The 26616-nt window shown below is 36.5% G+C and overlaps 3 protein-coding genes across 4 annotated transcripts; 2 read left to right on the top strand and 1 right to left on the bottom strand.

The window, feature by feature from the left end:
• The first annotated feature begins 1697 nt into the window (after nt 1-1697).
• Nucleotides 1698-6322, top strand: tmem120aa (transmembrane protein 120Aa). The gene is made up of 12 exons (XM_079862025.1): nt 1698-1893; nt 2981-3099; nt 3179-3295; nt 3691-3750; nt 3924-4019; nt 4242-4331; nt 4428-4493; nt 5024-5085; nt 5175-5267; nt 5352-5416; nt 5689-5757; nt 5875-6322. Exons 1-12 carry the CDS (start codon nt 1816-1818, stop codon nt 5983-5985), a joined length of 1026 nt encoding a protein of 341 aa, XP_079718151.1. The 5' UTR covers nt 1698-1815; the 3' UTR covers nt 5986-6322.
• A 1066-nt stretch (nt 6323-7388) lies between these two features.
• pora (P450 (cytochrome) oxidoreductase a) lies at nt 7389-21733 on the top strand. 2 transcript variants are annotated; one of them, XM_079862321.1, is made up of 16 exons: nt 7389-7444; nt 9028-9225; nt 12303-12351; nt 12498-12626; nt 12747-12896; nt 14964-15088; nt 15187-15276; nt 15653-15751; nt 15973-16089; nt 16902-17020; nt 17169-17350; nt 17965-18114; nt 18197-18464; nt 18549-18694; nt 20039-20124; nt 20354-21733. In XM_079862321.1, exons 2-16 carry the CDS (start codon nt 9056-9058, stop codon nt 20496-20498), a joined length of 2025 nt encoding a protein of 674 aa, XP_079718447.1. In that variant the 5' UTR covers nt 7389-7444; nt 9028-9055; the 3' UTR covers nt 20499-21733. The 2 variants fall into 2 exon arrangements, with proteins under 2 accessions (XP_079718447.1, XP_079718448.1); XM_079862322.1 differs by lacking the exons at nt 7389-7444; nt 9028-9225 and adding an exon at nt 10828-11100.
• Nucleotides 21718-25730, bottom strand: rhbdd2 (rhomboid domain containing 2). The gene is made up of 4 exons (XM_079862323.1): nt 25439-25730; nt 23162-23566; nt 22864-23014; nt 21718-22271 (listed from the first exon to the last, which is right to left on the bottom strand). Exons 1-4 carry the CDS (start codon nt 25617-25619, stop codon nt 21839-21841), a joined length of 1170 nt encoding a protein of 389 aa, XP_079718449.1. The 5' UTR covers nt 25620-25730; the 3' UTR covers nt 21718-21838.
• Between the last annotated feature and the right edge of the window lie 886 nt (nt 25731-26616).

Raw genomic sequence — 26616 nt, 5'->3', positions numbered from 1 at the left:
AAAGAAGTCATAGTTTTGGAACAACTTGAGGGGAGTAAATGATGACAGAATATCATTTTTGGGTGAACCATCCCTTTAATATTTGTCATCTGTGATTTCGGGATATTTTAGGAGGCCTGGAATCATATTCAGCAGTGCAAAGCAGCATGAGACCAAATCGAGGATTTGTGCAGCAACTTCTGATTGGGAACTTCAGACTGTTGGGAAGAGAGTGACAGATATTTCAGAACCCAACTACTGACAATAACCATATGTAACAGAAACAGTGCATCACTGTGCACATTCATATTCAGTGACTTGCTACAGTCACTGATAAATCATAGATTTTTATTTACTATTAATACATCAATGAAAGTAATATTAAAAAGCAATAAATAAAGTACTTCCATAAACATATTGTACAAAACAGTGTTAATATATCTGTGGCGAGCAGGACTAGGCCGAGGGCTGTGAGAGAACGTGGGCGATGCACCGGTCTCGTATCTCTCACGGAGGAGAGGAAACATAAGGGAGGAGCGACAACAGTGAAGATCGAGAGAGGAACAGGCCTGGACTTATGTTGTGTTTTGTGTTATTATATGTGACAGCAGTCATCCATGAGGGCCTGCTGACTTTTACTTTCGTTTTGTATTTGTTTTATTTTGATATTAAAATCTGTTGAATGTTTGCCGGTTCCTGCCTCCTTCTTCCCACAATAACGAACTTCGTTACAATATCAAATAGTGCACAGTGCATAAATGGTAGTCTGAGTGAATACGAGCAACTAAAAATATCAATTTATGTCATAAGCAATGCATTTTCTTCCGTTTTACTATATGTTGCTTTAAAGGGGATAGTTCACCCAAAAATTACAATTCTGTCATCATTTACACACCCTCTAGTTGTTCCAAATCTGTATGAGTTTCTCTCTTCTACTGAACACAAAAGAAGATATTTTAAATAGTATGGGTAATGTATGGGTAACCAAACATTTGATGGGCCCCATTGACTTCCATGGAAGTACTTCCAAAATACTCTGGAAGTTAATGGGGCCCACCATCAACTGTTTGGTTACTGACATTCTTCAAAATATCTTCTTTTGAAGAAAGAAATTCATACAGGTTTGGAACAACTTGAGGGTGAGGGTAATTTTTGGGTAAACTATCCCTTTAACAACTGGAATTTTCTTGTCAAACTGTCAAAATCATTTTACTAAGTGTAACCCATTGGATTAAATTGAAAGCTAAAAAGGTCAAGATTCAATAAATTTTTACATTTTCAAAAAACATAATTTTGTATGATTTATAAACTGTTTTCCTCCTGGGGACCAAAAAATGTCATCACATGGTCAAAATCTCTGTTATTTTTGTGAGGGCATTTGGTAGGTATTACCAGGACCACAGACATACACACGAGGATTGTAATTTTAATAAAGATGTTCTAAATTAACTAACAATTCATCATTGCTATGACAAAATATGAGGTTATCTACAGTTCAAACATTGACCACAACATTGGTCATTGGCACAGATGGCATGCTCTCCCTCTCCCGTCTGTGGGAAGTCAGTCAGTCAGTGGGCTAACAGCATATCCTCAATGGCGTTTTTGTTTTGTTTTGAAAGCTCTCATTGGTCAGTTTAGTAGAGGGGCGTTTCAGTATGCCGCGAAGTCAGTCTCTGATTGGCTACGCGAGTTGTTGAAGTCTCGTTCACATGACAGACGTCTGTCAAGACTCAAGATAGCAAGCAAGCTGCTCATGTAACGGTAGAACAGACCGCTGTTCAACTGTTCACTCATATCTGGGAATACTATTTTAACCAAATACACTCTCTGGAAATGTTATTTAACCCGACTGGTTTGACCGAATGTTTACAAGAATGGGAGGATCTGGAAAAAGACTATCAACAGGTTCAGGTGAGTCTTTCTTTCTCCAGTGCTACTCGGATAGCACGACCGCTCTGAACTATTAGATCTTACATTTCGCTCTCTAACTATTTTATTTACAACATAATTTTTCTTATTACCACATTTATTGAAATATCGCTATTCAATGCTGATTGTAGCTTCAAGCACTAACTGCTTAGCAATTTAATCGGTTATACCTTATTTTAAGCTGTCACTGTTACAGTGTAATTATACATTTAAGTACTGAGTAATATTAATTAATTACATGTTCTTACTATAGGGTTAGGGTAGGATTAAGATTTGGTTTTGGGATAGTTACATGTAATTATGCATAATTTACTCTTATTACTATGGTAAGTACATGTAACATGTAATAAAGTGTTACCATTTAATCCTTACCAACTAACAGGACAACAGTGGTACCATAAATCAGAAAGCAGATATTTTTAGTTACTAAGATATAGTCTCTCCGATTCTCACAAATATCTAATTGTATTATTATGTGTTATATTAAATATTTTACATTATTATAAGGTGTATGGGTAAGTGACAAAACATAAGGTATCATAAAAACAGGTTTGTTTTAATATCATATGTGCCAAGTCATAGAAATATTAGCTGTGTAGATTAATAATAGTTTCATACATACTAAAACATTTCTAAGGGTAAAAAGTTGTCTATATTGGTAAGTCCTCACTGATTTTTTCCCATAAAACAGAGTATTTATATATATATATGTGTGTGTGTGTGTGTGTGTGTGTATGTGTGTCTATTTAACCTAAATTATTTGACCATTAGCTCCACAGAAAATATCAAAAATGACTTAATCATGTAATAGGTCTATTTAAGTCATTGAACTATATACAATATTCGGCTACACTTTATTTTAAGGTGTCCTTTTTTACAGTGTAATTATACATAAATTTAAGCACAGGGTAATATTAAATAACTACATGTCCTTAATATAGGATTAGTATTTGGTTTAGGGTTAGTTGCATGCAATTATGCACATATTACTGTATGTACATGTAACATATGTAACAAGGGCACTGTAAAATAAAGTGTTACCTTAAAATCTAATGTCTGTGTTGCACAGGAGACGCATCGACTTTACAAACAGAAGCTGGAAGAGGTTTCAAAATTACAGGACAGCTGTTCCTCTTCTATCATACGACAGAGGAAAAAGTTAAAGGATCTCTCAGAATCCCTGGAGGAGTTAGTCATAAGTTTAACTTTTCAGTTAAAAATATTGTTATTGACCTGTACCATATATTCAAACTTCTTTCTTTCATAGATGCAGAGCCACAGTGAATCCAGAAGATGTAAATAAAATAGACAAGATCCAAGATTCTATAAAGGAAAGACCAAATGTCTTTTTCGAGATGGAGGCCTTCCTGCCAAAGAAAAATGAGTAATGCAAATGAAAGACATTTAATGTCATCAGTGCCACACCCTCATAAAATACACATTATCAGCATTTACTATTCAAAGCAGGTCATGCCACTCTGTATTTGCCTGTTCCATTTCTGATACAATATTGACACAATTAAAACCATAGACTAAAGGTGTGGTAAAGAATTAAATAATAATTGAATGAGGATAGTGGTGTGTGGACTTATAATCGTTCCATTTCTGATACAATATTGACACAATTAAAACCATAGACTAAAGGTGTGGTAAAGAATTAAATAATAATTGAATGAGGATAGTGGTGTGTGGACTTATAATCTATCTTGTTCAAGCACATACAATGGTTCTTCAAATACCTATGCTAACCTGAAATACTTTACCCTGTTCTTGTTCCAGGTTGTACCTCAGTCTTGTTCTTGGAAATGTAAATGTTACACTCCTTAACAAGCAGGCCAAGTAAGTTTTCAGAACCTTGAGCAGAATACTAGGCTATTTATTATTAAAACATTCTATCCATGGTGTTTTAACACCACATTGTGGTGTCATAAAGTGCAGTGATGGTGTTATGAGTCATGTGATTTGTCTCTGCCTGCTTGAGAAGACTTGTTTTGTTTTACTCCATTGTACAGGTTTGCCTATAAAGACGAGTATGAGAAGTTCAAACTATACTTGACTGTGCTGCTCTTGTTGTTCTCATTCACCTGTCGGTTTCTGGTCAGTTACAGGTACATGTTTGTTGCCACGAAATATGAAAAAAAAATGGTGTTTAGTCTAATAAGTGAACTGTTATTCACAATAGTGGTATTGAGAACAAGTTATCATATAATGATATCATAAAATGTATATTTAGGCAAGTCATTTTTTAATCATAGATTAAATGTTATGCTTCATGTCTAACTAATACATAATCATAATCAGTTTGTCTTTGCCCTCTTGTGTTTTGATAGGGCTGTAGATGCACTCTTCAATTTCCTGCTGGTGTGGTATTATTGTACATTAACAATAAGAGAGAGCATCCTCATTAATAACGGCTCAAAGTGAGAATAATCATTTGATTATGTAATACTTATTTCCTGTCAAAAATTACCTCAATCCTTCAGGCTAAACTGTAAAGTTTCAAAACTTTGTTTCAGGATCAAGGGCTGGTGGGTGTTTCAACACTATGTCTCAACTTTTCTCTCTGGAGTAATGCTGACCTGGTATGAATGACTTGTTAACACTTGGCATGTTTGGTACGATTAAAACGAACTCTGGTGTGTTTGCTCTGTTAGTGAGGTTCATTTGAATAAGTGTGAACGCTTCCATCCAAACCCTGGTGTGTGCACCAAACAAGTGAACCGAGACCCCTAAAATAGTGAAAAGCTATAAAAGCCATTTTTTGTGTATGTGTGTGTCTTTAGTTTCAGTCTTAAAAATGGTGATGTAAACCAGGACTAAATGTATAATTTTCTGTTTTGGTCCGGACTAAAACTTTAAGTGTGAACACACCCTTTCATTAACTCTGAAATATGATTGTATTAGATAAATCAGATTAATGTGCTTTGAGTAAATACTTAAAATTAAATGTTTTTAAGCACACTTAGTAGTCTCTCTTTAAAACTCTGAAATATTATTAGAGCATTACACTTTTGAAACTTTGGTACTGTAATCAATAGTATTGTGTATTAGATTAATTGAATTTTGAATAAATGCTTAAAATGAAATAAATCTGTTCATGTGTGTCTCACAGGCCTGATGGTGAACTATACCAGATTTTCAGAAATCAGTTCCTGTCATACTCCATGTATATAAGTAAGATTAGTCTTATAGTTTTAGTAACCCTTTTATGTAATAACGATTTATTCATTGTTTTACTTAATCTTGTTTGGTTTTCCTTTCAGATTTTGTTCAGTTTCTCCAGTACTACTACCAGAGTGGCTGCTTGTATAGACTTCGAGCTCTTGGAGAAAGACATAACATGGACCTCACAGTTGGTGGGTAGTTTTCGTATCAATTTTTCCTTATTATATTACAGATGTATCCATTAACAGATGTTTTGTCATGTGCTTTATGATCAGAGGGGTTTCAGTCTTGGATGTGCAGGGGTCTGACTTTTCTCCTGCCGTTCCTTTTCTTGGGTCATGTAAGTTTTATATTGCGTTTGTTATTCTTGGGTTATTTTGCAATAAATGCAATCCTCTTGTTTGTGCAAACAGCTCACTTCCTGTTTTATGGCCATCATTGTGGTAAAGACTCTTTTTGGTGGCACAAAGGGCAATATGTCATTTTTAAAGCTTTAGAGATGGCGTAAAAGTTTGCTTATTGCTGACATAAAATATTAACATGGGTATTCAGAAAAGTTTGATGTAATTGTTAGTATGCTGTGGATCTAACTGTCTTATTATCTACATCCAGTTCTTCCAGCTTTATAATGGAATTACACTCTTCCAAATGGCCCAGCTTCCAGAATGTAAAGAGTGGCAGGTCAGTGTTTTCAAATAATTCTAAATGTTTACGTTATGTGCATATCATTCATGTGTATATACGTGTTCATTTGATTCTGTTGAAATTGTATTTGCAACATTTCCTTTTTCTTCTTAGGTTCTCATGTGTGGCTCTACTTTCCTTGTTTTGTTCATGGGAAACTTCTTCACTACTCTTGGTGTTGTTTACCACAAATACATGGATCAGGACAAAGCTAAAGCTTTATAAATGACCGGCACAAAGGCACGGAACTCTTTATCAAAGCAATTTATGTTTTATATGAATGTTTTTTTTAAATGTCAGTGTATATGCAATTATTGTGTTAATAATGTACAATATTTTTATGACACTGTTATTTAAATGTTGTCAGACAGCGTGTTTCTTCTGTTCATGGTTCAGTACGGCTAAGTGAGGATTTTTGTGAATGTATTAGAAAGCATAAGGAATGAAATATCTTTCCATCTAACCTAAAATATAAATATTTATTATTTTGTTTTTATTTTATTAACTAAAAGGACGTTTTTCACACCATATGTCAATAAAAGTAATGACATCAGAATATCATAACAGTGTGCTGCTTTTTTTCTTTTCTTTTTTGAAAAATCTCTGGCCCATATTTAAAATTAATTAGAATGCAAGTTATTGTTTGTTCAAGAGAACTGGAAGACAGACGTTAGAAGACAGTTATGGAAATCATTTGCTTTCAGTGGCATTGTTCCACACTCGACACATGACTTTACCATCATAGGACTGTCAACATCTTTGTGTGAGTAAGAAGTATGTGCAATTAGCCTAATGTTAGGAAATTTGGATTTTTTTTTTGTGTGTGTGTGAATATTTCAAGAATTGATTGAGGAAGCCCTGTCAAACAGAAATAGGAATTGGAAATATCCTTCAAGTGCTTTCAGCAGAACGTTTGATTAACAGATTGTAAAAGATGATTCTGCATCTTCTTGCATTTTTAAAGAGATAGTTCACCTCGCCCCCCAAAAAAATTCTTCATTTACTCACCCTCAAATTGTTCCAAACCTGTGAATTTCTTTCTTCTGCTGAATGTCGATGTGGTAACCAAACCATTGACTTCCATATATATATATTTTTTTTCTCCATACTATGGAAGTCAATGGGGCCCATCATCGGTCTGGTTACCCATATTCTTTAAAATATCATCTTTTGTGTTCGGCAAAAGAACGAAATTCATACTGGTTTGGAACAACTTGAGGGTGAGAAGCCTAAATGTTGACAGAATTTTTATTTTGGGCGAACTATCCCTTTAAAGCACATTGCCAGTAAAGAATTCATCTCATTGAGTATAACTGCATAACTTTTAATTCTCTTATTTTCTTATTTGAACTAAACTCTGTTATGCTTCCCAAATACCCCAGAATAATTAGGCTCACAGACAGGAGCCCTCAGTTCTCACGAGTGGGAAAACAAAACAATGCTGCTGTAATGGACAAATAAGTCAGAATAAAACGATTTTTTTAAGAACATACCAACACGTACAAAACATTACAACAAAGCAAAAAGGTAGAATATGTTCAAAGTTAAACGACCAATTTTTAACTGTTAGTAACGTGTTAAGATCCGCGAGGGATATTTTAACGTGCGACTGGCAACCCGGCGGCCGGCGTATCTATGTGACGTATGCTAGTGCTGTGCGCCGTGCTCCTCCAGCTAACCGGAGGTATGTTTTTCAGTGTTGTGTAACTGTTGAATTTTAATGATATTATTGCCAATCATTGTATTGTCAATCAGTTTTTGAGGTCATAAACAAAAAGTGAACATTTTGTGTATATACGTCTGCCCGTACAAAAAGTACTATGGCGTTAATAGCATGGCACAGTGATAGTGTCAGATGCTATACAATTTAACTTTGCTACGCGATACTAAATGATTTACCATATTAATATACGTCGAAGTATTCAAACAACGCCATGTTAAATGTCCAATTAAAAAAAAAAAAACGCGTTAGGACTATACTTCTACTTTTAAGAGACGTGTTACAAAACGCTTGTTTTGTAACGCGCTAACTTATAGCTTGAGCGATAAAAGTTTCTTTGTTGGGAAACGAGGTGACGAATTTAAATTTATTAGAAATTCACGACCGTCTTTCAAAATGTGTTTTGTAACTGCTCATCATTATGTAATTACATTGAGTTTTCAAAAGAGGGCACAACATGACAAAAAGTCCCAATTGGTATTGTTTTTGACAACGTACAGTAGGCTACTCTTATTTGCATAGTTACAGGCACCTACATGGCCATAAACTATGCAAATAAGAATTTTAAATAATCAGTTTATGTATAATTTTTAATTATTATTTTGCTAAACTATAAATATAACACACTCCTGGGCAAAAATTAAATGGGCCAAGCCACATATGGCAAAATATTTAGTGGTCCTATAATTTTCTAAACATTTTGAATCACAAAAATATTGTCAGGAAATTGGCAAGAATTTGCACAAATATTGTAGATAAAGTAACTTAGCATGGAATAGCCTTCCCCTACTTGCAGACAGCTTTTTACAGGAAGAAGAGTTATTGTTCCGCTCAATGTTAATAGTTTCAAATAGTTCACGAGTAGCTGAAAAATGTCTTTCAGTTCATTTGAGTTTAATGTGACTCTGACCAGGCCAAAACATGAGCCTGATGGACTTGTTCTCAAGCCACTTCTTGGTTGTCTTTGCAATTTGGGCAGGAGCATTGACAGGAGAAAAACATCATCTGATCATTACTCTTTAGATAACAACTTTTCATTTGTGGGAGGCAAGCCATTCTGCAATATTCTCATGTACTAAAAAGACTCCCCACACAAGGACACTCTTCCTCCGCGCTTCACTGTGGTAGAGATGCATTTGTTATTATTTTTCTCTCCAGATTTTCAAAGACACTGTTCTGGAGCATCACCATGAACTTGTGGTTCATTGTGATTCATCACTCCACAGACAACGTCCCATATTCTGCCAAAAACTTTGTTCTGTCTTTGATATTTTTCTGAGACGTCATTGGCATTTTAAGTAGTCCATTTGCTTAAATGTAGCTAATTTCCTGACCAATAATTTGTAGATAGATAGATAGATAGATAGAATGTACAGTGTAAGTGACTGTTTTATGTATGTATCTGTGCATGTGAAGTGAAGACTGTTTTTGTGTAAAGTGATATGTCTTGATGTTGTTTTTTAGAGTCAGTAAATACTTTCAGAGTTACTTTAGTCGATTATTAACTAGTATTAAGTGATGAAAGTTTTTGCAATCTGTTTTTGCAGACATATCTGCTTTCTGATTTCTGTGAAAATGGAGGACGCTGAATCCCAGCTGCTCTCCGATCAGGATCAGACTCCGGAGCCTCTCCTCAGCTCTCTGGACGTCTTCCTCTTCTCTCTAATCGCAGGATTGCTTATCTACTGGTTCTTCTTCCGAAGACAACCAGAGCCTATTCCGGAGATGAGGACATTCATTGCTGTGTAAGTGTCTGATTTTAACCCCCCTCCCCCCTTCATTTGTCCTCAAGGGGGGGAAATTACTCCCACACAAATTTTTCTGCATGGCTAAAATGTTGGTCAGAGCCATGTTTTGTGAAACACAAGCACAATATCTGTGTTCCACCCCACAAAAGTATAAATGCAAACAATAAAGAAACAAAATGAGCTTTTGCTTTACAGTCCATGGCTGGAACTGTGTTATGGGACTCAAATTTATGCTAATATTTTTGTTGGACGGCCAGTTTATAGTTCTTCTCCCTGTAAACCTTTGGCCTTGTTTGAACAAAGCATCGTTTCTGCACCATGTCTCGTTCCTAAAGCACTTTGTGGTTCGGTCGGTCATGGGTTCCAGCATTGCAAAGTGTTGACATCATGGGACCCAGAGTATGTGCGTGCGTTACATTCTGTCTCAGCGTTATGGTCTGTAGCAGCTGAGACACAGTTCATATACACCCTGGTTATGTGTCAACAGCTAGACTACTTTGTTTACGAATTTTCATAGATGCGTCAAGTTGGTAAATTAATTTCCTGTTTGGTTTTCACAATGCTGAACAGAAGCATCAGTGCCGTGTTTGGTGATATCAAACATTAAACTGAGCTGTGCAATAAACATAGATGGTGGGATATATGAGGTTGAAAATGAGCACTGTTTGTTCAGATGGAGTCACAGGATGTTATTGTTCCTGAATGCTTCCCATAATCCTTGCTAGTCAATTGTAGTGTTGTATGTTAAACTTGTGACCTATTCACCCTTGTAAACAATGAAAGCCCTGATGACTCAAGCTTTGAGGTACACTACAGATTTCTGAAGGATCATGTGACACTGAAGATTGGAGTAATGGCTGCTGAAAACTCAGCTTTGCCATCACAGGAATAAATTGCATTTTATAGAAAACAGTTGTAATAATTGCAAAAATATTTCACACTGTTTTACTGTATTTTTGATCAAATAAATGCAGCCTTGGTGAGTATAAGATACTTTTTTCAAAAGTGGTCTGTTTTAATGCTTTGGACAAACCTTCGAACGGTAGTCTTTCCTTGTACATAAATCACTTATCATCACCAGTTATTCATTGTCATTGCTAAAACAGGAACAGCATCAATACGTAAAGAGTAGAAAAAGAATGCAGTAGGAAATGATGTGTAACTAAAGAACTATAGTGTCAGGAAGAGATGTTTAGAGAGCAGGAAAGGATAACCACATCCAATTCTCTCCGCTTCCTGGTTCACATTACTTGTGTTGAAGGATTGCTGCCAGTTTAGGCCATCTTGAACCACTCCACTACTCTTGTTCCTTTAGTTGTTTTAATCAAATGCATTGCTTATGTGACATCTGCAGTAAAACACATAACACAAAAAATTCAATCTAGAAATTTATATTGGCTTTTGTTTTAGTGGTCGTTGTTATTTTATTAGGCTGGGAAAGAGAGGGAATGAACTCCTTGTGTTTGCATTGGCAGGAACATTCAAGATTTTATGGATGTCTATTGTCTATGGGTTCACTAACAGCATTGTGCAGTAGAGATCCATGGGAAATGTTATATATTCATGTTGCTTTGCAACGCTGTGCTCTGGCCAGATGGCAGGAGAGAGAGAGACAGAGAATGAGCGTGTACGAGAGCCTGTCTCAGACCCCTGCCTGCCTCACGCCCCCTTTCCCTGCTCTGAAGAGCTATGCGTTTCCTACAGATCCTCCTAATGAACTTTTACGGACTTTCTAAGGCTGTCTGAGCTCTTGATCCAAACCTTTTAGAGACGAAAGTGCTCTGTATGCAGAACTCTTAAGGACAGCGTCTTTTCCCCAGTCATGGGATGCATGTTCTCTTTGCCTCAGGACAGACTGGCCGCCGCAGAGAGGTTAGTCCGGGACAAACGGATGTTTCGTTTTCTGTGTTTCTTCTGTTGTGATGGATATTTTGGGTGCCATTTATGATTTTGTGGAATTGCTTTCTAAATTAATCGTTTAGTCTTTCTACACTGCAACAAAGTGGTGTGCAGTGGCAAAATGAGGTTCTAATCTGGTGGAATGCTGCATGGATTCTGAAAGAGAATGACTAAATTGTTTCTTTAATGTGGAACTATAGAGAAGTATAGGGGAGGACTCCATTGATTTGCACTGTGATTTCTTGCCAGTGCAACGATGGTTGTTTAGTAATTTGATAGTTAATGTAATTGACTTGTTCACTTGAATGAATGGACAATACTGTTCAAAAGTTTGGGGTCAGTAAGATGTAAAAAAAAAAAGCAAAAAAAAACAAGGCTGCATTTAGTTGATCAAAAGTATAGTTGAAACAGTAATATTGTGAATAAAGATAACAATTTACAACAATAACTGTTTTCTATTTTAATACCACATTTTAAAATGTAATTTATTCCTGTGATGGCAAAGTTGAATTTCTGTCAGTTGTCTTCAGTGTCACATGATCCTTCAGAAATCATTCTAATATGCTGATTTGGTGCTCAAGAAACATTTCTTATTATTATAGATGTTGAAAACAGTAGAAACAATAGAAAGTTCAAAAGAACATCATGTGTTTGAAAAATTTTCTTAAGAGTAAAAAATATTTATAAAATGTATAAAAATATATTGTGCTCATGTATTCATTTTATTTAGAAAATGTAGTTTTTTTTTGTTTTATTTAAGAAATTTTGGGGGGAAAAAACTTTTTTTTAATCAAATAAATGGCATTTTAAAAATAGCAGAAACCGTAGGTTCAATGTATCAAACTTTTTATCAAACAAAGATTTTTTTCACTTTGTGCTCTACCTTCTGTTCTTCATCATTGATTTTGCATAAAAGGTTGTGGTTTTCATTAGTTGAACAATGACTGAAAGCAGACGTGTTCTAATGCTGTGGTGCTCTCAGAGGGGTGTGAACTTCAGGAAGTTCTCCTATGTGGGAAAAGGCCAAGAAATGAAAGGCTCAATCCCCTATTCATTACCAAAAGAATTGGCCTGGCATGCTTTACAGCCTTTTCACATGTGTGTTCTCTCTCTCTCTCTCTCTCTCTCTCTCTCTCTCTCTCTCTCTCTCTCTCTCTTCCTAATTCTTTTCATAGAACGCCACAAATACGTGAGACCAGCTTTATTGAGAAAATGAAGAAAACGGTGAGATTTCTAGAAACATTTTACCTCCATAGAAATCTAGTCCAGTTCTAAAGAGTTTAAATAATTGGTAAATAATTCACTTTTTTGAACAACGAAAGAAAGTTCATTATGTTTGATTTCTATATCTCTGTAACTTCCCATTCTAGAACCGAAACGTTGTGGTGTTTTACGGATCCCAAACGGGGACTGCTGAGGAATTTGCTAACAGACTGGCAAAAGATGCCCAACGCTATGGCATGAAAGGGATGGCCGCTGACCCAGAGGAGTATGACATGGTACTTTTAGCCATTATTGCTGCCTGTTTGATAAACATTAATGAAATCAATCAATCAAGATCAGAACGGTTCTATTCTTTTTCAACTCTTTTGACTTTAGTCATTATCTCCCATTCACAGTCCGAGCTGTCTAGACTGAAAGAGATTCCTAATTCCATGGCTGTGTTCTGCATGGCAACCTATGGAGAGGGAGACCCCACAGACAACGCTCAGGAGTTCTATGATTGGATGCAAGGGACTGATGACGATCTAGAGGGGGTCAATTTTGCTGTGAGTAATAAACCAACATCAGAATAGTACATAGGAAGCAAATGTGTCTCTTTTTTAGGTTAATAAACTGAGCTCAAGAGATTGCATAGGACAATCTTCCATCTATGGGCACCCTCCAAAATTCCTGGCCTTTTTATGGAGTGGTACCTATTTCCTGAGCAGTCAGTGAAGTTCTTAACTAGCCTGCGCCCGAGGCTGTCCCATAGTTAAGGGGCCCATGGAATCCTCATCACTTCTCCCTCACCAAATGGAAACATCTGGCCTAGCCAAACAAAGCTTGAGCTCCATCCCAGCGGAACCTCTCTCTTAGCAGGACTATTTCAGATGGAACTTGATCATTGGATCTTCTGTTCCTTTGATTCTGGAGACAGGCTCCGCTTGAGTTGGACCTGTATTCTGGATGCAAGCCTTGTGGTTTCAGCCTGGAGTTCTCAGATTCTTTTATGTGGTTGTAGTGGGACAGCGTGATAAAACATGTGGTTGGAAACATCACTGCAGTGTGTCTACAGTGCTACAAGACTGCGGGACGGGCTAGATAGGTTGAGGAAGTTATAAGGAGCACAGGATATTTATAATTCTTTTGCATTTCAGTTAAATGTATTGAAATGAGTTTTAATCGTAAATATAAACTCACCGGCCACTTTATTAGGTATACCTTGCTAGTACCAGGTTGGACCCTCTTTTGCCTTCAGAACTGCCTTAATTCTTCACGGCATAGATTCAACAAGGTGCTGGAAACATTCTTTGATTTTGGTCCATATTGACATGATAGCATCATGCAGTTGCTGCAGATTTGTCGAATCTCCTGTTCCACCACATCCCAAAGGTGCTCTATTGGATTGAGATCTGGTGACTGTGAAGCTCATTTGAGTGTAGTGAACTCTGTCATGTTCAAGAAACCAGTTTGAGATGATTTGAGCTTTGTGACATGGCACGTTATCCTGCTGGAGAAGCCATCAGAAGATGTGCACACTGTGGTCATAAAGGGATGGACATGGTCAGCAACTATAGAGTCGTGCAGGTATGACGTCACTTTCTAGGCCAACCGGCAAAAACAAAAACCCAATAGGATCTTTCCATAGGCTTTTGGATTATCGCAAGTATTTTGATACTTACACGTTTTGGCCATCAAGATAATTTTCACAGATAAACACAACTTTTATGAATTTTGAAGCCTTAATCTCTCCGACAGCCTCTGTAGTCCCATTTAGCCACTTGTTAGCAACCACCTTTTTAAAGACACGTAACAGCTTAAAAAAAAATCATGACTGGGGTACTACTGATGTTTTTTATGTCGCAGAATAAAACGTGAAAGTGTCTTGAGCTTGTGTTCACCACAGACCTTATTTCAGCCATTTAACCAAAACCCCATTCAAAAAACCTATTGACTTCGGGACGATGGAACCAGAAGTGCTAAAATGCTAACTCGCTTCCATGTTTTGGCTTACAAAGTGATGTCATACCTGTACCACTCTGTACTCGGGTAGACTGTGGCGTTTAAACGATGCTCAATAGGTAGTGTACTAAGGAGCCCAAGGTGTGCGAAGAAAGTATACCCCACTGCCGCTCACTGGATATTTTCTTAAACACTCAGATCAGTCCGTCTCGCAACAACAACCATGCCATGTTCAAAGTCACTTAAATCACCTTTCTTCCATATTCTGATCAGTTTGAACTTCAGAGGGTCGTCTTGACCATCTCTTCATGGTCTAAATGAATTGAGTTGCTGTCATGTGATTGGTTGCTGTTAACGAGCAGTTGAACAAGTGTACCTAATAAAGTGGCTGGTGAGTATATATGCCACTTATATTTTAAAGTCAATTTTTTTTGTATCTCAGTTTCAGTAAGAGATCTTTTTAAACTGGAGAGGAAGTTGTGAATGTTTAAGCTCAACTTAATAGAGGATTAAACATTTCAAAAGATCAAGAATAAAAATTAGTGTTTAATTGATGCATAGCCTTTAAAGTTTTGCTTGTTTTGATTATTTCTTTGTGTTCTGTTTCTTATTGTCTGCTTGCAGAGACTGAATGACTTTTGCCTTTTTTTTTTTTCTTCTTTTTTTTTTAGGTGTTTGGGTTAGGTAATAAAACATATGAGCACTACAACGCCACGGGCAAGTACACAGACAAGAGACTTGTTGAACTTGGTGGGAACAGGGTATTTGACCTGGGCCTCGGAGATGACGACAGCAAGTGAGTGAATAAAAACTCTGGATTGAAGTAGATAACAGATCTGGTTTTAAGTCATTTTCATTGCCTGTCCTAATTATTTAATCCTAAATCATTTGAAGCTTGGAGGAGGATTTTATCTCTTGGAAGGAGCAGTTTTGGCCTGCGGTATGTGAGTTCTTCGGTGTGGAGCCCACGGGAGAAGACAGCTGGTATTATTTTTATTTTATTTTTATTTTATTTTTTAAACTCAATGTGCTGGTCTTGTAATTTAATCACTATTTTTCAACAGAATGTAGTCTTGTATTGATAGGCACGGTATTGTAGAATTTGAAAGAACAGACCAGCTGTATCAGATTATCTAGTTCAAACATGTTTATTTGATGGGTATTTTGTAGCCAAACAACACATTCAGTGTCTCATCTCCATATTAGAGGGACCAAATCCATTTATCATGTGCTTCCATTACAAAATTTTCCCCTGTCCTGCTTTGAATAGGTTTTTGCATCTTATTAAACATCATAGGTGTTTTGAATGCTTTAAAAGCAGGCTGGGATGAGATCGCCAATTCTTTTTATGTTCTTTCAGCATTCGCCAGTTTGAACTGGTGGTTCATAATGACATCAATATGAATCAAGTTTACGCCGGAGAGATGGGGAGGCTCAACAGCTTTCAGACACAGAAACCGTGAGTTCAACCCTTTCAACTAAGCGATCGGTTGACGCATCAGGCATTTTAAGAGATCCACTGTTCATCCTTGATCAGAGATTAATTTTAATGCTTCTATTGTAGATTAGTCTGTAAAATGACCTCCTGTTTGTGTAATCTTTTGTGAATAACTAATTTCTAGGATTTTTAAATTTTAAACGCTTTGTATCTGATTGCATTATTCATTCTGATCTGTGTAGACCGTTTGATTCAAAGAATCCTTTCCTTGCACCTGTGAATGTTAATCGTAAGCTGAACAAAGGAGGAAACCGTCATCTGATGCACGTCGAGTTAGATCTCACTGACTCTAAAATCAGGTACATGTAATAACTGACTCATGAAAACATTTCCAGGTCACATATCACCCCAAAAGCAAAAAAGATATATTACATAATTATATTATGTGTAAAGAAAATAACACTTTACAATAAGGTTTCACTTGTTAACATTAGTTAATGTATTAACTAACATGAACTAACCATGAACAATGCATTTGTTATTGTGATTGTTAATCTTTGATAACGTCAGTTAATAAAAAATACAGCTATTCATTGTTTGTTCATGTTACTTCACAGTGTAGTAACTAATGTTAACAAATACAACTTTTGATTTTAAGAATGTATTAGTAAATGTTGAAATGAACATTAACTAAGATTAAAAATTGCTGTAGAAGTGCAGTTCATTATTAGAAAATGTTAGCATTATTATTTATTTTTATATCCCATTCCATATAATATACATACAGTTTTATTGATTTTATTATTTACAAATATTTCATTATACTTTATATTATATATAATGTCTTCTTTTTTATTTTGATTAAGGGTTGAAACCCATATTCTTGATTGTGTTCATGAGATTCACTCATATTTGTGTACATGATATGATATTGATTTCAACAATCTGAACAATATCTCTACAATATTAGCATTTTAAAATGAAAATGAAATCACTATTACAAATAGCAATACTGTAATTTTTTTTGTATAACATTCAAAAGAAAGTTTGCATGCAGACTGTACATAGTATGTTGTTTACTATTGAGTATGTACTGATGCAGTGTACAGGTTTTTATTTATTTATTTTTATTTTATCCACATATTAATAAATTGATTACCAAACCTGGCAGATATGATGCTGGAGACCATGTTGCTGTTTACCCCACAAATGATGCGTCGGTGGTCAACAGACTAGGAGAAAGACTTGGAGTGGATCTCGATACTGTAATCTCTCTCAAAAATCTGGATGGTATATACTAATATCTGAAATTGATATCAAAATTAAATAATCAGCATATGAGATGACATGTATGAAAGATAGATTTATTTTATTCTCTGTTATGTAGTCATGCAATTTATAACATGCAGTTGTTGCTAATAATGTTTCAATTCTGCAGAGGAGTCCAATAAAAAGCATCCATTCCCCTGTCCAACCACATACCGCACGGCGCTGACCCATTACCTTGACATCAATAACATGCCCCGTACAAATGTGCTGTATGAGCTGGCGCAGTACGCCTCCGATCCCCAAGAACAAGAGAACATGCGCAAGATGGCGTCTGCCTCCTCTGAAGGAAAGGTTTGGATCATGTCATAATCACTGTTGTAATGTCTGTAGTAAACATAGGGTTTTTCACACTTGAAATAATTAAATAATTAATCCATAATGGGTATTCATAAGAGGCTGTTTCACACTGTACATTCCTAAACCCTGGGTTATCGCTCTTATTTACATATTTTGTGGTGTCTGTCAGTATCATTGATTTAATGAATGCAGCACATGACCTGTTTAATATATAAAAGCTCTAGCATTGTGCATCCTCATGTTATACATTGCTGACTGTACTATTACCTGTACTGCACTGTACCTTTTTACCATCAAATGCTGAAACTACTGTTTATACAACGTGCAGTGTTTCTGTGAATATGAGGAACGTGATTGGATATCTGTTAAGCATTTAGTCCTAACATTCTAACACCACGTTTACCACTGTAAACGTTTGGTGCTGCAATGCAGGGTTAACACAGCAAATGCTCCAGAGGGTTCCCTGATTAAAAGCGATGCTAACCCCGCTTTTAAATTACAAGTACGAAATGTTCTTTTAGCCGGGGTTAAAAGCGAGGTTTAAATGATGAAAGAACAGTGTAAAAGCCCTCACAAGTATTTTCTCACCAACTGTTTGCTCATTTTAGGCTCTCTACCAGAGTTGGGTTGTGGATTCGGAGAGGAACATACTGGCTATTCTAGAGGATCTTCCTTCCCTGAACCCTCCTATAGATCACCTGTGTGAGCTGCTGCCTCGACTTCAGGCTCGATACTACTCCATCGCCTCCTCCGGCAAGGTCAAATCCGCAGTTTTTCGATATTATACCTTGAATCAGAAAACTTTGACTTTGGCTCTAACTTTGTTCATTCTATTTTCAGGTCCATTCAAGCTCTATCCACATCTGTGCTGTAGTGATAGAGTACACCACCAAGACAGGAAGAGTCTTCAAAGGTGTGGCCACCAACTGGCTCAAGAACAAAGATGTGACTGATAACGGTCACAAGCCCACCGTTCCCATGTATGTTAGGAGATCCCAGTTCCGCCTGCCTTTCAAAGCCAGTAATCCTGTAATCATGATCGGGCCTGGAACTGGCATCGCCCCCTTCATGGGCTTCATCCAGGAGAGAGCATGGCAGAAGGATCAAGGTGTGGCTTGAAACTTGCTTTGACACAACATGTGTACCATAATAAAGCAAAGGTATCTCACTCAGTTTTTGCTCTCTGTTGCAGGGAAGGATGTTGGTGAGACGATACTTTACTTTGGCTGTCGGCATAGGAACGAGGACTTCCTTTATCAGCAGGAACTGGAGGATTTTGAGAGGGCGGGTGTGCTGACACAACTTAACGTTGCTTTTTCCAGAGACCAGGAGCACAAGGTGAGTGACATATGGATGTGCTGAAATTAAAATCCTGCTAATAGCAATAAGTTATTGCCATGTTATGGCCGCCACAAGTGTCTGAAGTTAAAATTCTATATTATTGTCTAAAAAATAGTTTAAAACTCCCCCACTATATATTAAATTATTTTTTAATGTTTGAATATGACTATATTGTATAATAGATACATGTTTTAAGATTTGCTAAATATTATGTTTAAATGTGTTATTAAATTAGTGTTTAGGCCACAGAAACAGAATTCGGTTGTCAATACTGTATTTGACCCTTAAAGGGGTGGTTGATTATGATTTCACTTTTCTAACTTTAGTTAGTGTGTAATGTTGCAAAGTTACAATGCTCAAAGTTCAAATCAAAGGGAGATATTTTTTTCTAAAGAAATTACTTTTTAAGGACTACAACAAATGGCTGGTAGGGACTACAAGACATTCCTCCCGGGTTAGTGACATCACGAACCCTAAAAATGACATAAACCCCGCCCCCAGAGCACAATTTATAGATTATGAAGACAGAATATGCTAATCAATGACCAGAAAATAACTACACATAAGCTACATAAATTCATCAACTAACCATTCAGAAATGTTGTTTACATGTTATCACTTCTTCTTGAGTCTCTCTATCTTTGAACATTTTGACTCCGGTTTGAACATAAAAGGCTAAAAGTTTTTGAAAGTTTCAGTGCATGCCTGTGTGAGTGCAGGCTGTTGTAGCTCCGCCCTCTGTGTCGGGAGCAGCAGCTCATTTGTATTTAAAGAGACACACAAAAATGGTGTGTTTTTGCTCACCCTCAAAAAGTGTCAATTTTAACATGCTATATAAAAATATCTGTGGGGTATTTTGAGCTATAACTTCACATACACACTCTGGGGACATCAAAGACTTATTTTACATCTTGTGAAAAGGTGTTTGAGCGAGCGATAGATGACCGCAAATCTGATCTAAGGCTACATTCACACTGGGATTGACAACCGCATTTTCTTACTGGTGTGAGTCTCGAAATGTCCCATTCAAACAGAAACTTACAGTAGTGTCTCAAATACTGTCTGTATGAACGTGCAGCGGGAGTCAAGCCTGTATTCTCTTACCAGTAACCATAACCACTCTTACCAGTGACCAACGTCATTTTAAAGATGGCGTCCAAATTTATTTGCATCCAAATTTAAAGGTGTACATATTAGTTTTCTTTTTTCCCCACTTATTAATCTTCCTAAACATGACAGGTCTTTGTTGTGGATACAGCATCTTACAGTAGTTTTCAGAGTTATCAGAATAAGTTTTGAAGAAACTGAAAAGTAATTCTGTGGACTATCCTGTTTTTGCAGGTCTATGTGCAACATCTTCTGAAGAAAAACAAGGAGCAGTTGTGGAAGCTCATTCATTCAAATAATGCCCATATCTATGTTTGTGGGTAAGAACCAGAAGTTTCTGCTACCACATGTTGAATAGATGAATAACATTCTTATGAGAACAGTCCGTACTAGAACAATAAACAGCTTGAAATAATTATAGTGTTACCATGTAATTATATGATTTTGCTAGCATAACGTGGTAAATAGTGCCATTCTTCAATATAATACTGCATCTCTTTCCAGCGTCATAATTACATGCATATTTAATGTGAATATTTGTCCTTGCAGAGATGCACGTAACATGGCTCGGGATGTTCACACAGCCTTCTATGAGATTGCAGAGGAGATGGGCGGCCTGACACACACTCAAGCTGTGGACTATTTCAAGAAGCTGATGACCAAGGGCCGTTACTCTCAGGACGTTTGGAGCTAAGCTTACTGATAAACCAATGTTTGCCACTTTACCTCAGATGATTATTTCTTCAAAAGCAAGAGCTAAAACATCAAATTTGCCTGGACTGATGTATTGCTGTCAGGTTGTTTGTCTCGGTTTTTAAACAATAGTTTTGATCAACTAACATCATGCACATGGCCCGAGATCAGAAAAAATGCACTCCCACATCAGACAAAAGTTTAACATTCTTCCTTTAGATGAGTTTATGATATTCAACCTACTGTAACAGGAAACTGATTTGACTGAATTTGAACCCTAAGCGGACCGCGGTGTTGGATGTTGATGTATACGCAAATGTAGGTCAAGGATGCAAAATATTCCTTTGCTTCTTTTTTGAGTGAGGCCTTATAAAGAATGTTCATGTGTTCTGTCATACTGATCATTTTATCTCTCTGTGAAAATACTGCAACTATCACTTTGTGACGTACTGTAAAACTTTAGAATTTGTTTTTGTGACATTGTACAAAACATACTACAATGTGTTCACCATTTTAGGTCAATTTTGTTTTTTTGATATTGTGACATTCATTAATTATTATTTCTTGTGCTTTCAAAATGTTCTGCCACTCATCTTAACTCTATGCATTATTTCACACTAGTTTTGAGTAGCAATGAACGAGCAATTATGCAAACATGACCTCGATTATTGGGTGAAGTGTTACATTCTGTTAGTCAATTTTTAATGTTTTATTCTGGAGGAATATATTAAATATATGTAACAGGTGCATTTATGAAAAGAAATGTAGGTTCTTCTCTCATTTTCAAAATGTTTCTCCTTATCGGTACGCATTTACCACAGATTTCTACAAATGATTATTGACTCCTCAATTCATCCCTCTGGTGAGCCAAAGCTGCAATTGCAAAAAAAGGTCGAGAATTACGGTTTTATGGCCTTTTTTTTTTAATGAAAAAGCTTGCATTTGTTTAATTTTAAAACTTAATAAAACTTGCTTGGGAAGTGAATTGTCATTGTGATATCAAATATGTTTTGTGCAACATTGTGATTTTAATGCAATGTTTGAAAATTAATATAATATGCACAAACACTGGCTGGCCTAAAAATTTGTTTGTCTGGACGTGCATAAAAAAATGACTGCAATATAAAAAATGCACAAAATGCATATATATGAAAAGGTTTTATTCATTTATACACAAAGATAAAAATGTTCTGTATCAAAACGGCAACTGTATAAATAAAGAACAAGTTAAACATCACCCAGGTATTAAAGATGGATGCATCTCTGAGTTCTGGGAACAAGACATGAGGTATCTAAAGAAGAAAACAAACAACAAAAAACTGCAGATAAGGCATCAAAACCCTAGGATGAGAATGCCACAGAAGTTCCAGGAGGATTTGTGGGAAATCCAGGCACTCCAGACTCAGACTGCGAGACCTGAGGTGTGAACGGCACTCCTGGCCGAGGTAGTTCACTGAAACACTGCTCTGTTATGTTAAACGGAGGTCTGAACTGATGCTGAGCGTATGGGGACACTGGCATCCACGGGCTGCCGGTGTGATGGCTGTGCCCATGGTGATGTCCATGACTATGACTATGACTATGACCGTGATCATGTCCGTGATTGTGACCAGTGCCGGCTCCAGTGAGAGGGGAAGGCAATGTGAACTGCTGTTGAGGGTACGGTGATACGGGCCAACCATCGAATGTGTTGGGCAGGCTTCCTGTAGCTGGACCATTGACTGCATTTACTGGGGCGTACGCCTGGACTGGGTATGACCCTGGTGGAACGTTTCTGGAATTACAAATATTATAAATAAGCACAGTTACCTATGTACCAGGGTATCTGCAGAGTTTTAAAATCAAATTTGATTCAAAATCAAATTCAACAAGGACACAATATTAAAAAGATACCAATAATATAATATTTTATGCATAATATGGGATTTTTAATTTCAAACAAGCCCGAAATACACTGTTTCACTTCCAGTTGCTTGTTCCAAAAGATGAGGAAGATAAAATATGCATGCCATAATGTCATAATTCATCAACAATATGCAATCATTTGTTATAAATGAATTGATTGTGAACTGCTCTGAAACCACAAGCCTGTAGAACATTGAACAGCGGCACATTTTTACTGCGTTTTTACTCTGAAACACGCAGCGCTCTTGATTAAAGTTTAATTATCACATTAGGATGTTTTGTGATTCCGTTTTTTCCGTCCACAAATTTCCATCTTTTTAATTACATTTTATTTGCTAAAACTGAATTTAAAACTTTTTAAGGACTATAAAGGACCTATGTACAACAACTTTTAAGAGCCATGTCTTGTGTTTATTTTATTCTTTGTTAATTATTATATTTAAGTTTCACTGATCACTCACGTGAAGTCAAGTGGCTTTTTGCGTTCTTCGGCCGATGCAGGGATGAACTGGACACCAGGTATCTGCTTTAGCAAGCGAAAAGGGAACTTCTTATCCAAGACGGAAGCTCTAGATTCTGACATCTCCAACAATGAAAACCATCCCATTCCATCTGAAAGTACTAAGTTAAGGAACAGACTAGAAATCCACAACTCTACACTGATTTAACTACATCACAGGATTGTCAGCTTTAAAATCCATGTCTGTATTTTGAAACAAAAAATCTTAAATATTACATGCATTTAAGAATTAAGGATACATAAAATTCCGGTGATGATGGCCAGGACGTTACAAATAAAGGCAGTGTTTGGAAAGAACAGAGTTATAATTATTAGAATAATCCAGGGTAGAGATGCAGTAGGCACACTGACGCCCATAATATATGCCGCCTTCATGGAGGAATTGATGGTTATCATTCCCAGGACAGAGAGAGCTAATGGGGTGAACCCATTTACTGAGCTCCTACTGGACGGGGAGAACAGCAGTGACTCCAGCAACACATGTAAGAGTCCACTGATGGACGACAGCAGCAGTGACCGGTACAGGAATCTGACAGTTCCAATTCCTCTTTCCAGCCCACTGCAGGGAAACACCATCAGGATGGCACCCAGGAAAAAATCTATCATATTCTTGTGGTATAGGAAATAGGTGAAGAGTTTGTAGACTGTGAAGAAAGGGGACAAAAATTAATCAACACAGGGTAGGTTCACAAAAAAACTAACAAAAAACAAACAAACAAAAAAAACACAAATATATACACACACACACACATACATACACATATACATATACATATATATATATATATATATATATATATATATATATATATATATATATATATATATATATATACAGACCTTTTCCAAAAAATTAGAATATCATGGAAAAGTTTATTTATTTCCATAATTCCATTCAAAACATTAAACTTCCATAGATTATAGATTCAGGGCCCACAACTTAAACGATTTCAAGTATTTAGTTGTTTATTTGTACATAATTTATGCTTCCAGCTCATAAAACCCACGAAGTAGGATTTCAAAAATTTTTAATATTACATGAAATCACACAGTAATTACACAGTGATACCATGGTCATTGAACCAGGTTTTGGTTCTTTTGGCAGTGTGGGCAGGTGCAAGTCCTGCTGGAGAATGAAGGAAGCATGAAGTGCTCTGGAAATGTCCTGGTAGACGGCTGCGTTGAGTGGACCACAGTGGACCAACACCAGCCGATGACATGGCTCCCCAAGCCAACACAGACTGTGGAAACTTCACACTGGACTTCAAGCATCTTGGATTGTGTGCCTCTCCATTCTTCCTCCAGACTCTGGGACCTTGGTTTCCAAATGAGATGCAAAATTTGCTCTCATCAGAAAAGAGGACTTTGGTCCACTGTGCTTTATTAAATCCAGAGTCAACGCAGCCGTCTACCAGGACATTTGCAGAGCACTTCATGCTTCCTTCATTTTCCAGCAGGATTTGCACCTGCCCACACTGCCAAAAGAACCAAAACCTGGTTCAATGACCATGGTATCACTGTGTAATTACTGTGTGATTTCATGTAATATAAAATTTTTTTGAAATCCTGCTTCGTGGGTTTTATGAGCTGGAAGCATAAATTATGTACAAATAAACAACTAAATACTTGAAATCGTTTAAGTTGTGGGCCCTGAATCTATAATCTATGGAAGTTTAACGTTTTGAATGGAATTATGGAAATAAATAAACTTTTCCATGATATTCTAATTTTTTGGAAAGGGTCTGTATATATATATATATATATATATATATATATATATATATATATATATATATATAAAGCATATCCCATCAGTTAACAACCTTGTAGCTCACAGTAGCCCTGTCTTTAATGGTTTATAAGTTATCATTGAAAAAATCTATTCCCTTATGGAAAATTAACATGATTTTTACTTCTGGAACCAGAATGTTGCACACTAGTAAAACACAGCAGTTACTTTGTTTATTAATAATTGCTTTGTTAAAATAATAATAAACTAAATCTCTTTCAACCGTTTAAAAATTGCTGTAAAGGATTTATGCACAAGCACTGCCCCATCACTCAGCTAACCCCACCCCTTGCCCGAGACCCAATACAGATTTTCTGATTGGCTAACATAAGTGAGAGGGGGCGGGGCATAACTAAATGACTCGTTTGTTTAAATTACCAATATAATAAGTTTCAGTCATAGAACATGCTACTTGCTAGTCACGTTTGAGTGGTATTAGTGGGCAGGCCATTCTCATTCTAGCACTTTTTTTTGGACAAAAATCTGTCAACAATATTTATGGTCAGTTTCCCTGAAGCAAGACTGTATTTTAAATGTACTAAAAGGGAATTTTGTCAACGTTTAGAAGTACACTAGCATATACTTGGGACCTGAGGTAGTAGACATGGACGAAAAACCACAAAACTCTCATTTTGAGGCGTTTAAGGTACGCCTGCCAAATTCGTTATAGACATGAATTGTAAGTAACTTCTAGTACTTGTAAGTATAAATGGTAAACAGCTCTTACCATGGCCGCTGATGACAGCACTGGACTCCAGACTGAAAAAGTGCTCCGAGAGATCAAAGTAATGTGGTATGAAGCTAAAAACACATGACAGCACAATCACAAACACTATCCCACATGTTAACTCTGAATCCGGTGCAAAACCCGCAAACGTCTGCTTCCAGTTTTTTAAAGTGTTATGCATTTTCAGGTCGCAGAATGTGCACAATTTACAATACACTCTTAAAGAATAATTATTTACGCAGAGCGGACCCTTTTCGTGTTTTTGCCGTACTCGAACGGCGACTTCCGCGCTAGAGGAAAGGGTCATCAAGGGCATCAAAATGCGCAGCTTTTGCGCAGTTTTGTGCCAACTAGTTTTCAGCCTCGTATTTGTGTCATTAGCATAGTACTTAGATTAGAACAGAGCCACTATAATAACTGTGAGTAAAATTTCAAAAAGGTAATCTTTTAGATATAAAGGTAATATTAAAGGTATATAATAGAGAATATATAAATAAAATATATGTGCAAAATAAAGAAAAGATACAATTATGCAAGGGTATAATACAGAATGCAGACTTATATGGGGCTGTATGAACACTTCATCACATTTGTGCTTGTGTGTGTGTGTGTGTGTGCTGCATACAAGCTCAAATTAGGTCAAATTATGAATCAGTGGTAGCCTTATTAATATTGTTTATTTTCACACAGATTAGAAATGTTATTTGCATATTCAGTAAAATAGTATGTACATGAATTACTCATACATACAGTAAATCTGCTGGGTGGGGGACAAATTAATGTGTTGACTAATGCTTCCTGAATTCAATTAAGCTTATTGCTATAACCATATTGCTTTCTCTAATATGGACTTCCTGCTACTTAAATCTAATATTGTGGCATTGCGTAATGTTCCATTTCGTCACAAATTTTTATCACTGTGTAATAAGCAAGAAGGGAATGTAGCATCCTCGGTGGGTCAAATGAGGATTTGGAGTTGACAGGAAGAGGAGACTAACGATAGAGAGAAATTACTGAAAGACTGTTACAAAAGAAATGGATATAAAACAGGTTTAAACCTATACAGATTAAATCTTGCTCTCATCATGGAGACAAATGAACAAGTAAACAGCTGAAAACAAAGCATGAGAAAGGTGTGGCCAGATGCAAACCCCACCTACTCCGTGTTTGAAAAGACA

This window comes from Squalius cephalus (genome assembly GCF_949319135.1).
Source record: "Squalius cephalus genome assembly, chromosome: 24".
In the NCBI taxonomy this organism is placed as follows: Eukaryota; Metazoa; Chordata; class Actinopteri; order Cypriniformes; family Leuciscidae; genus Squalius; species Squalius cephalus.
Note: the sequence above shows the minus strand (reverse complement) of the source record. Positions and strands in the feature narration are given on the sequence as shown.

What these genes read in the sequence shown, in the direction of transcription:
- rhbdd2 (XM_079862323.1), bottom strand. Translation starts at nt 25,619, where the DNA reads ATGCATAACACTTTAAAAAACTGGAAGCAGACGTTTGCGGGTTTTGCA. An exon ending in TGCTGTCATCAGCGGCCATG is followed by an intron (nt 23,567 to 25,438) that starts GTAAGAGCTGTT and finishes CTTTCTTCACAG; the next exon opens with TCTACAAACTCTTCACCTAT. An exon ending in CATCATCACCGGAATTTTAT is followed by an intron (nt 23,015 to 23,161) that starts GTATCCTTAATT and finishes TAGTACTTTCAG; the next exon opens with ATGGAATGGGATGGTTTTCA.
- tmem120aa (XM_079862025.1), top strand. Translation starts at nt 1,816, where the DNA reads ATGTTATTTAACCCGACTGGTTTGACCGAATGTTTACAAGAATGGGAG. An exon ending in CTCATTAATAACGGCTCAAA is followed by an intron (nt 4,332 to 4,427) that starts GTGAGAATAATC and finishes ACTTTGTTTCAG; the next exon opens with GATCAAGGGCTGGTGGGTGT. An exon ending in GTCATACTCCATGTATATAA is followed by an intron (nt 5,086 to 5,174) that starts GTAAGATTAGTC and finishes TTTTCCTTTCAG; the next exon opens with ATTTTGTTCAGTTTCTCCAG.
- pora (XM_079862321.1), top strand. Translation starts at nt 9,056, where the DNA reads ATGGAGGACGCTGAATCCCAGCTGCTCTCCGATCAGGATCAGACTCCG. An exon ending in TAGAGGGGGTCAATTTTGCT is followed by an intron (nt 12,897 to 14,963) that starts GTGAGTAATAAA and finishes TTTTTTTTTTAG; the next exon opens with GTGTTTGGGTTAGGTAATAA. An exon ending in AGCATGGCAGAAGGATCAAG is followed by an intron (nt 18,465 to 18,548) that starts GTGTGGCTTGAA and finishes TCTCTGTTGCAG; the next exon opens with GGAAGGATGTTGGTGAGACG.